At 38.5% G+C, this 11,625-nt stretch overlaps 1 protein-coding gene across 2 annotated transcripts in view; it reads right to left on the bottom strand.

The window, feature by feature from the left end:
* Positions 1-1,933: 1,933 nt before the first annotated feature.
* The window catches only part of LOC137931477 (terminal nucleotidyltransferase 5C), a 318,339-nt gene continuing 308,647 nt past the window's right edge, over positions 1,934-11,625 (bottom strand). For both annotated transcript variants that reach the window (XM_068774865.1, XM_068774866.1), the window contains 2 exons: positions 6,690-7,633; positions 1,934-6,602 (listed from right to left, as the gene is read on the bottom strand). In XM_068774865.1, the coding sequence (XP_068630966.1) occupies positions 6,323-6,602; positions 6,690-7,633 (1,224 nt within the window). In that variant the 3' untranslated portion in view covers positions 1,934-6,322. The remainder of the gene's footprint in view (positions 6,603-6,689; positions 7,634-11,625) is intronic.

The raw sequence follows: 11,625 nt of genomic DNA, 5'->3' as shown, positions 1-11,625 counted from the left end.
GTAAGAAGGTAACAAGCAAATCCGCGTACTTTATTGTCAACTTATGGAATATTTAAGCAGCAGGACGGGAGAGATCGACAAAAGTCTAATCGTTTGTTCTCAATTATCTCGTGTGCGCCTTGACATTCGCACCCTCCGTCTCAGCGCTTGTATGTAAGGCGGTGACAAGCAAATCCGCGTACTTTATTGTCAACTTATGGAATATTTAAGCAGCGGGACGGAAGAGGTCGACAAAAGTCTAATCGTTTGATCTCAATTATCTCGTGTGCGTCTGGACATTCGCACCCTCCATCTCAGCGCTAATATGTAAGGCGGTGACAAGCACATCCGCGTACTTTATTGTCAACTTATGAAATATTTAAGCAGCGGGACGAGAGAGGTCGACAAAAGTTTAATCGTTTGATGTCAAATATCTCGTGTGCGTCTGGACATTCGCATCCTCCGTCTCAGCGCTTGTATGTAAGGAGACGACAAGCACATCCGCGTACTTTATTGTAAACTCATGGAATATTTAAGCAGTGGGACGAGAGAGGTCGACAAAAGTTTGATCGTTTGATGTCAAATATCTCGTGTGCGTCTGGACATTCGCATCCTCCGTCTCAGCGCTTGTATGTAAGGAGACGACAAGCACATCCGCGTACTTTATTGTAAACTCATGGAATATTTAAGCAGTGGGACGAGAGAGGTCGACAAAAGTTTAATCGTTTGATCTCAAATATCTCGTGTGCGTCTGGACATTCGCATCCTCCGTCTCAGCGCTTGTATGTAAGGAGATGACAAGCACATCCGCGTACTTTATTGTCAACTTATGGAATATTTAAGTAGCAGGACGGAAGAGGTCGACAAAAGTCTAATAGTTTGGTCTCAAATATCTCGTGTGCACCTCTGCCTCAGCGCTTATATGTAAGAAGACGACAAGCACATCCACGTATTTTATTGTCAACTTATGGAATATTTAAGCAGCGGGACGAGAGAGGTCAGCAAAAGTCTAATCGTTTGGTCTCAAATATCTCGTGTGCGTCTGGACATTCGCACCCTCCATCTCAGCGCTTGTATGTAAGGCGGTGACAAGCACATCCGCGTACTTTATTTTCAACTTATGATATATTTAAGCGACTGAACGGGAGAGACAGAAAAATCAAGCAGTTTTTTCTCAAATATCTCATGTGCATTTTGATATTTACACCCACCTTCGTTTCAGCGTTTACATACTTCAGAAGATGATCAGCACTTCCACGCATTCGCAATCAAGTCATAAGATATTTAAGCGGCAGAACGGGAGAGGTAGACAAAACTCAAGCTGTTTGTTCTTAAACATCTCGTGTGCGTCTTGTCAATCCTGCCTACATTGTGTAGTTACTGGTTTATACGACGATGTTATGTAAGAAACAGACGAAAGCACTGTGATTTAAATTGTTGGTTGCTAGTTTAGTTCTCAATAGCAGGTCCACCCTGTATATACAGGATGATCGGTTATAGGTGTAAAAGATTTAAATGGAAGAAAGTATACTATCTGAGTAGACCACATACTGCGAGAAGTTATTGGAATGTTGCGAATTTGTAGAACAATTTACGAGGGAGGTTTATGTTCAACAGTGTACCAAAGTGTGGTGATCTATAATTTATTTCTTTGTTGGAAATATCCAAAAGATTTTTTGGAAGTAATTTAAATTCAGTTTCTTTCTACCTTACGTCTACGATCTTAACCAGGTCATTTGTCCACCTTGTGGGCGGATGTCCATGGCTGAGTTTTTGAACTAAGCCACGGGGGTCATGTTGAGATCTGTCCACTGCCATTCCAACATACTAATCTTACTTAGTGATGTTCCTCCTCCTTAAGCGACAGAGTCATCACCGGTAACGCAATTACTGTTTAGAGTCTTTATAATATACATTAAGGAGAAGGAAATGAAAATAAAAATAAACACAAATATCACTGTTTATCACTTTTTATAATTTATTTTCACAACATTTTTATTTTTATTTTATTTTCTGTAAAATTTACAATAGCTTATACTCCTCACAAATATATATAGTAATAGTTGTGTAACACAACACCGGCGCACGCGCACCGTTGTTATAAGAAACAGGCAACATTGGAAGAGAAAAAAAAATAATTAATAATAATAACTATAGTAAATATATCTGATATAAACTAACTAATAAGCTTATTATTTAACATGTTATGATCTAGCGTTCCCTAAACTAGAGAGTCGGGTTGTCGGTCTGTCGCGTTACCGCTTTTAACATATGAGCGGCACGCGACGCAGCGCTTGTCGTACCTGGGTCGGGCAGCGGTACCCTTGTTACATATATTACCGGCATCATACTAATAAAACCGACATCGCGTAGCCGGCACGATACATATAACACCGGCACGTTTCATATCCGGTTACATATATTGTTGATTTTTGAAAAATAGAAAACTACATTTTTTTTTCTAAAAAATTTATAATATAAAATGCCATCAAAAATAAACATTTAGAAAATTTATACGGAACCCGCTGCCTTTCGACTGCGTGGTGTCACGACGTAACAGGCGCTTCAGTTTTTGACGCTTGCATGCTTTTCAATATAAAAAATAATTTTCCTTTTGCAATTGCATAATTATCGCAATTTTTAATCGATCAACTGGTTTGATAAGGCTTCGATATGGAAATTGTTTTATCGTTAAAATGCAGATAAATCGCCCGCCTTTGATCATCATTTAGAGTCCTTTTAAGTATTCAATTGTGTTAATACATTTAAGTTTAGTTAAAGACATTCGTTGCAAATGTAACCTTGTACTAAAAGCGGTTGTACAGTAATAAATCAATCGAATTCTGGTTTTAAATGTATCACATTAATACAATTTTTATAACTTCCTAATTGTTATTTTAATTACATTTAATTTAGATTAATTACGCAATTTATACAAGATGATTGGTTATCGATGTAAAAGATTTAATTGCTGTAAATAAATAGTACATCCTATATCCAAAATTAATTATTTTTGTAATAATATTATAATTTAATAATAATAAAAATCGTTTTCAAAATCCGGAATGATACATATTAAACTTTTTATTGCCAGAATTAAATAGCCCGTCGCATTCCAAGAGAAAAAATATTTTTTTTCGCAAAAAATAATTTTATTCGATTGGAAATAAAAGCTTGAAAGCTTTTTATTGACAAATCGGCTATAAATTTTAGAAGCTTCTATGTTTATATTTAACTAATCTTGGTATTAAATTTAAAACAATTAAATAAATAAAACATCCAAACATATACACAGTTGCATTGGAATTATGCGATGTGTCTTGCGTAACAAGTGACCTTCTATGCATTTATTTGCATAATCGCGACAAAACAACCTTTTTCAGTGCCGTATCAAATGCGTTTGACAAAATTAAAAGCATGCAAGCCCAAACAAATCAGTGTTCGGATGTAATATTAAAATAAACATTATACAATAAGGCTAGCTGAAAACTCATGGTAACTATAGAATAAAAAAATCTTAACTACATTGCAATGTCTCTCAGTATAAACATATGTGTCTCTACGGACATATGTTACAGTTAAAACAATTTTTAATTACAACGCGTTTTACTATTATTTATTTCTTTTGGTAAAACAAGAAATTAAATTGTTCATTAAATATCAGTTAAAACTATTAGTCAAAATGCGATTTTAATTTAAAACTGTTCTGATCCTGGTAGGATAGAAAATGCACGTCAAAAAAAAATTTGGCGACGTTCGCAATTCAATATATAATTTTGTTCTTTAACAATATGTAGATACAAACTCTTTTTTTAACCAATATTTATTTCACCACATCACATGATAGATGACCCGGCAAGGCATAAGATTTCTCCAAAGATAGCCACATTGAATGGTCTTTTACCGCCTGGATCCAAAGACTTCCCCACGATCTTAACTATGTCGTGGGTCCATCTAGTGGGCGGCCTACCCACGCCACGTCTACAGACTCGTTGTCGCACACTCTAGAATAATTCCTACACAAGTGACGTGCATGTCTTAAGAGTCCAATTTATTTTTTTACTAGGTACATGATCGTGTCCTAGATCATTTAATTTCTCTGATTCTAGTTTCGTTAACTTCGTAGTGACAATTATTTTTATCTGACAATCAAATATATTCTAAGTTTTAACAAAGTCATTTTAATAAAAATTATTTCCGAGTAAAACGTGTTTTAAAAAAATGGTTTTAACTATTACATATAGACCGTAAACGGAAGTCTCAACGTGGAAAACAGCTGAAGTCTGGAAGAGTTCAGACAAAGCCTTAGAACCGACAGTATCGTATACAGCCTTCGGGATACTATTGATTACATTGGTCCTCAGACTAGTGAAATAATTTCAATAGACCAAGTGTCACTCGACGCCGCTGGGGTTTATGTGCAACTTGCCTTTTTTGTACTTAATGACATATCTACCAAAATTACTTCTTAGTCCCAAGCTATGTTCATCAAAGTGATAAAAATTCACAAAAAATACATCGTATTTCTCACGTAATTTGTAGCTCGCGGAGAGGTAGTTTTACAATAGTTTAACGCCAATAGCATACATATAAAGATAACAATCACAGATGCGTAAACCTAGCCCTTCGAGCAAAATAGATACGGTTTAATTGTAAAAAAAAAGTCATTTAATATAGGCCATTTAATTCCATTGTTATGCATGTATCCTGCTCGAAGGACAAAGCCACAATAAGATGAGAAAAAAATCTGTTCGAAAAGATGTTTCACAGTTTACACGCATGTCTCTATACAGTGAGATACCTCTAATGATAAAACTTAACATTAATACAAATGGAATATACTTTACGATTCCGTTAGCTACATTATGTACTCGATTTATTACTAAGTACAGACGATCGTGAACTATATTAATATGTTTCATAAAGATTATTATACTTTGACACAATTCTGAAGCGTTTTTCCTGAGGGTATTTTTGTTTTATTTACACAAATTTACTGCGGGTAGAATTACTTTTTTGACATTAAACTGGAGAAGTTGTAGTGGGCAAGTCATATAGCTTGCAAAAAAGATGCCGGAATAGCCTTAAGGCTAGTGGACACCACGCGCCGGCAATCGCAGCGTTGGGCGTCCACTTACAATGTGGGTCGACGATAGGCAGTTTTTAACTGGTCTTATTGGAAAATTTATTTCGGGAGGCCTATGAAAATCCAGCATTGGACCTCCCGCGGCTGAGATGACTGAATAATTTCAATGACCGCCAATATATCTTTATTGACCCAAGGAAAAACACTGTAAGATTATTTCTCGAATAACAGAATGCCTTACTGAATTATTACATGAGATCTTTAATTTTGGTTCGACAATGAGCAATTATTTCTTTAATAAAATCTCAAGTTCATAGACGTATCTCTAAGAAGCTTGTACTTTTCCGGATACACGTAGCCTAGTATTAAGTATCTCCTTCTATTCCTGTATACATACATCTACATACGCGTTGGCAAATATAAGACGTTCTCTAGCCGGACACATTTCCACCTTTTCCATATATATATAATTAAAATACAACAATAATATATCTCTCTATAGCTTTTAACTAGATGTTATATATAAGTATAATCATCGACATTAATTCTATAACAATTTAATCACAATTTTTCTCACATCATCTGCAGCTTCGTTATGTTTGACACGCATAAGTACACGGTTAATTCTTAAAAATATTCGTTATACTGTGTCTACTGGATAAACGAGTGAACTTTAATATTGTACACACCTTAGATATACATTTTTTTGGGATTTATATGTTTTTTTTTTCTTGCCATTACAGTAATATTAGTTTGTTGAGCCAAGCCGTATACAATACTAGAGCGCGTACACACGCCGAATGCGTGTGAAAGATTCGTTTAAGTCCCGGCATCGAGTTGGCACACGGATGACGTCACCGCGGCGACTGGTTGGGAGGCGAGTGCGGCGGCAGAGTGCCGCTGCAGCCCGCGCCGGAGAGACATGCCGCCCTACGCTACGGAGACTATACATAAAAAGCTTAAAAAATAATTAAAATAGTTTGGTGCGGGCGGCGCCGCGCGAGCGTAATTTTCGTACTGCTAACATGTTGACGCTCAAGACGCAAGGAGTACGACTAGAAATTACCCCGCGCCCCTCCGCCCAGCCGCGCGGCTCTACCGACTTGGCAAACTGAGAATACACTCGTCGCGAATTGACGAACAATTGATCGGGGTTCAGTGTGAGCAAATTGACGACCGAACCCCGCGCTGCTCACGGCTCACGGGTCACGGGTCGGCGCGGGGCGCACTATATACATGTGGCAGTGGGGGAGCGGGTCACGCCGGGCACAGCGGCACGCGGCAGCACTCGCAGGCGCACAGGCACGCGCACGCCGCGCACGCGCACACGCACACCACGTAGCCCGGCACCATGCTCACGCCGCCTAGCGCGCCCATGCCGCCCACTGCGCCCATCGGTGCGGGTAGCATCATAGGCGCGCGCGCGCATAGCTCGCGGCACGCCAGCGCCTCGATCAGCGCAAGCGTTTGCCGCCGCTCGTGCCCCATCAGGCACACGGTCGACTCACGCACCACGCTGTGCAGTAGCGTCAGGTACCTGCGCGCAGAAACTTTCTGTTAGTATTCACTCTACCGGGTTAGTAGTGTTCAGTATGACAGTATAAGTGTAAGCAAGTATTGGTACCTGTGCTTGAGCGCCTCCTCGTCGCGGCCCACGAAGTGGTTCCGCAGGTAGGCCTCGAGCTTGGCGCGCTGCTGGCCCAGCTCGGGGAAGTCGATGAAGAAGCGCGAGCACATGTAGCGCTCCAGAGTCTTTATGTTGTCCGGGCGCGCGGCGCGGTAGCCCTTGGCGAGCAGCGCGCAGTACTTGAGCAGTCCGCCGCCGCGGATTTCCTCGGGCCGGCGCGTGGCGATCAGCTTCTCGGAAAGGTGCAACAGCGCCTCGTCGAAATCGCCGTACACGGACTCGCCCACCACCGTGGGATAGAAGTTCTCACCGATGGGCAGCTCCGCGCAGCCGTGGAAGGCGAGTAGCGAGTCCAGTGCTATTTGGAAGGAGTCGACGGAGAACTCGAACTGGCGGCGCATGGTGTCGACGAACTTGAGCTCTACGGACTTGTGCCCGCGCGAGGTGCCGAGCGAGATGAGCGACCAGCGGTCCCCGTCGGAGTTGACGCGGACCATCTTGGAGACGTAGGCGTGGTTGAGCGCGGCCGGCGTGGCTCGGCGGCGCGGCGCGCTTGGCGGCAGTAGCGCCGCCAGATGGCCTAGCACGGCCGCCTTGACGCGGTCGCAGTGGCGCGGCGTGGGCAGGTCGGCCGTGAAGATCAGGTCGATGTCGGAGTAGGGCTGCGGCCGGTCGGCCAGCACGTGGCTGGCGGCGCCGCCGTTGAGGCGAACGTCGCGCACGCGCACGCCCGCGCCACCCGCGCTCGGCGCCGCGCCAAGCCGCGCGCGCACTCCCGCCACCAGCTCGCGCAGCCGCACCTGCAGCGTCGGGAACTCGCCGCGCCCGTGGATGCCCACCACCTCGTCCATCACGTCGTTGAGCCGCCGCACCTGCTCGTAGCTTAGCACGGCGTGCCGCGCGCCGCCGCCCTCCTCCGACGAGGTGTAGCTCGATTCGCTCTGCAACAAGCACACTTTCTGTAGTAATCACACAGCTCGTTACACCGCCGGTAACCACGTGCCGGAAGGAGCGGCGCGGGAAGCCGATGGATGTAGACGACGCAAGATCGTGCCTATCATTGGACGAGGCCTATACCTTGCAGTGAGCGCCTGTCGGCTGATATGGTAATTGCAATAATTATATTTAAAGAAAACCGAGCACAGACTTCCAAAATAGTTCCAGGCTGTAGATCGTTTGCGTTAACAGCAAATCACATCCTTGAAAAGAACCTTTGCGTTCGAAAGTGTAAACATTCCAAGGTATTACTTGAGTATATAATTAAAAAGTTTTTGATTAGTAATGGCTAGGTTGGCTAACGATAACTATTCACGGTGTTTTCTTAACTTAAATGAACTGAAAATAGCTTCAGCGCTTGAAACCCGGTGTTACTACATAATATAACATTTACCAATGACAAAAACAGATAGAAACTCTTGAGAAAAGGTTTGCCATACTTGAGCCTGGATCAAGACCTAAGTGACATCGTAGTTTGGCTAACTTTATCCACTAATAAAAAATAGTCACACTAAGACGTTTCATAAATCTAGATGTAAGTTTTGAAATGGACAATCTACAACACAGAATCTCATTATTAAAATCCACCGTAAAACAACTGGTAAATTTTCATGTTACAATTCCTCGTTAAAAAATTCACTTCTACTAACTAAATACATACATTTAAAAAACTTTTAGGTTAAACGGTTTTTTGATTACCATATTGTGGTGGTTGTGGAAAAATATGTACCTAGTCCGCCATATTGGAACGGCGTCCATCTAGAATTTCAAATTTTTTGACATAATCATCGTGTTTTACTAGTGTAGCCTTTTCACTGGATACCCATATTGAGGGGGTTAAGGAAAAATATGTAATCCGCCATTTTGTATCGGCGGCCATCTTAGATTTATAATGTTATTGATTTCATTATATTGTATTGTCATCTAAATTAAATGTGTGTACCAAATTTCGGATTAATCTGACAACGGGAATGTGCTTAAATCTCAATTTCTAATTTTGACCCAAATAAATAAACAAATTCCGTACGGGTCGAACTAAATAAAACCGTTTAATAAAAATAATACTCGCGTTGCACGCGTCATTTGACAAACAAAAGATATGTTCACGGTTCAAAAGAACCGGATTTCCACGACGACGGGTCCATCGAAACAATAGCTAATGAAACCGAAACTTCTCAACCGGGCACATAATACGAACCAATCGGGTGTCCGGAAAACCCGGAACCAATTGAAAATAGATTTCATAGAAATAATTACGATAGAACAAACTTTAATGTGACGCAATATAGCTCAGGTATCGTCGTAGTTGAAAAGATCCGATCAAGGTCACGAGAGTGGACTGTTTGTACAGACGGATTCCTAGGCCGACCGCACGCTGGCCTTTTGCCTCAATTATTTAAAAATCGAACGTGTCATTTTTATTTTTTTTAAACATCTGTAGCATCAATAATTTTTTGAAAACAATTTCATTTTTTGTGGGTATAGCATACTAAACATTTTGCCAATAAATCAATAAAATAAAGTGGTTAAACAGTTCATTTTTATTACAAAAAAAAAAAAGAAATTAAAATTCTACCCATAAGTACGAAACATAAGAATATAAATTGAAATTATGGATAAAAATCTATTTTGCAACTATTCATTGCTACTTGATATCAAGTGTGCACTGGACCAAAAAGGCTATCGTAGATAAGTCAGATATTTTGGCACACCTATTAGGTATAAAGGATTTTGAAAGCCTCAATTGGGTTTTTAATGAGTTCCTTATATAATTCTTGACTAGATATAAAGACTGCACAAAATTTAAGATTGCATTAAAATTTTAATACACACTTCGTGTAGAATTCGTTCTTTCTTCGTGTAGAACTAATCTAATAAATTATCAATTAAATTTAGAATTAATTTGAGCAAAGTTACACATTATCGAAATCAAAATTTATAAACCAAGTCTATGTAATGTAATTAGTTTTTGAATAAGGAGGTCATTACCGTCAGCACACTGAGAGCGTAATAAAAAGTGAATGGCGTCCAATTGACTCACATAGATATAATTCTACTGTCGTTGGTCTCAGGCGACCTATGTTATTATCTAACAATACTAATATAAAACATGGAAATTTAGGTGCAGTTTTATTCCCATATCTTTATACTCTCGTAAATTTACGTCGAATAACATAAATATTAAATTAATGAAAAAAATAATATTCACACGGAAATTATCTGTTGTTTTATCTGATCTGTGAATAGGTCTTAATTATAATTATACAAGTATATGAGTATTTAATGGAGGTAACGCCTGAACCTTGCGGAAGTCCATCCAAAAAAAGGACATGACAATGGTAGTCGTGCACTTTGTTGCACGACTACCATTGTATGTGAGGAAGTGGCTAAATATTGGTCCTTTTCTTAAGTATAAGAGTTTTAAAACTCTTTCGATATATGGTACACCATATTAAAAAATCAATAGTTCCAGAAATAATTATCAACGTGATGGTTTACAATTTGCCCTGCAGATTACGTATAGATGTTACCAGCCAGTTTTATTAGAAAATTAAAAATAAATTAATGTAACATATTTCAAGGCGATTGAAAATAAGTGTTAATACATTAATCATTTTAAATCTGTTACATTTATAACCAATAATTTTACGATGCCAATTCAATCAATTTTAAATAATTATTAATAATTTACTTTCACTACATTATTCTATTGCATTATAAAATTAATTATGAATCTAATATAATTAAAAACGTATATATTAATTTTAATTTGCGATTAAATAAATTAATTATGAAACTTTCTTCTGTATAAACAGATTATAAATCAAAGTAGAGCGTGAAGAGAAAAAAAAATGCGCGGTAAAAGTAAACACTTCAAAATGGCGACCTCGACGTATTGTTTTTTTTTTCGCGGTATTTTTCCTCGGCGTTTAAAAATCGAACGTGCACTCGCTGAGGCCGAGTGACGCATCCGAAAACAATTTAATTGCGCCATTTCACAAGTGCTCCACAGTAGCTGGTCACTAAGATTTGTGTCATCTATTGTAATATTAAATTGCAATAATATTTATTTAGCACTCAACGGTGTGTGAAGAAGTTGATAAAAATAATGTTACAAACCATTGTTTAATAAACAATTTTTCTTATAAAACAATTTGTCATATAATAATTTCATATTTGACGTAACGAATACAGACTATAAATATTACGCAAAAATCATATTAAAAAAATTTAATGGAAAAGGTATCATGGTCATTCTACCATTCTGCCTATTATGAAATAGTTTTTTGAACAAAAAAAAATAAAATAAAAATAATTTAGTAATGGAACATCTTGGCTAATGAATGTAAATATTAAAAAAAATTATTTAATTCAATAATACAAAATCCGATATTAAAATATGGCTCAGACAAATCTGTTCTTTTAAGTTAATAAAGTACTAGAAGTATATTTCAAAAAAGGTACAGACATTGGTTTATATTCAAAACGCTTTGATGTATTCTCAGAGCTTCTTTGAATCTAGACATTTTATAAATGTCATTTATTTGATCTATAATATTATTGATTTATTCAATAATATTATAGATAATAAATGGTGCTTTTTTACAAAATTTGACAATTGACAGCAACAAAAAAAAAGAAAACTTGACGACAAATAACGAAAGCATATACCAGATTAAAAAAATATTTTGTATAGTAATAAAAAATATTTTCAAAATTCGGATTACAATATTTTAAAAGTATTTATTGTTTGATATCTGCCCATACTGACTTTAAATTTAATGGTTGACTTTTGAAATTATTAGTCTGACGAAATCAAATATAATTGACGTCGTCATTTTAGTCCATAAACGCCCACTGTAAGGCAGTAATAGGTATTTTCCCAAGATATCTATGGGGAGATGTACCATAATCGCTACGCCTGGCAGGCGGCTTG

Source organism: Battus philenor, unplaced genomic scaffold (assembly GCF_028537555.1).
Source record: "Battus philenor isolate CCGP_79_NKW_IND1 unplaced genomic scaffold, ilBatPhil1.0.hap1 SCAF_8, whole genome shotgun sequence".
NCBI lineage: Eukaryota > Metazoa > Arthropoda > Insecta > Lepidoptera > Papilionidae > Battus > Battus philenor.
Note: the sequence above shows the minus strand (reverse complement) of the source record. Positions and strands in the feature narration are given on the sequence as shown.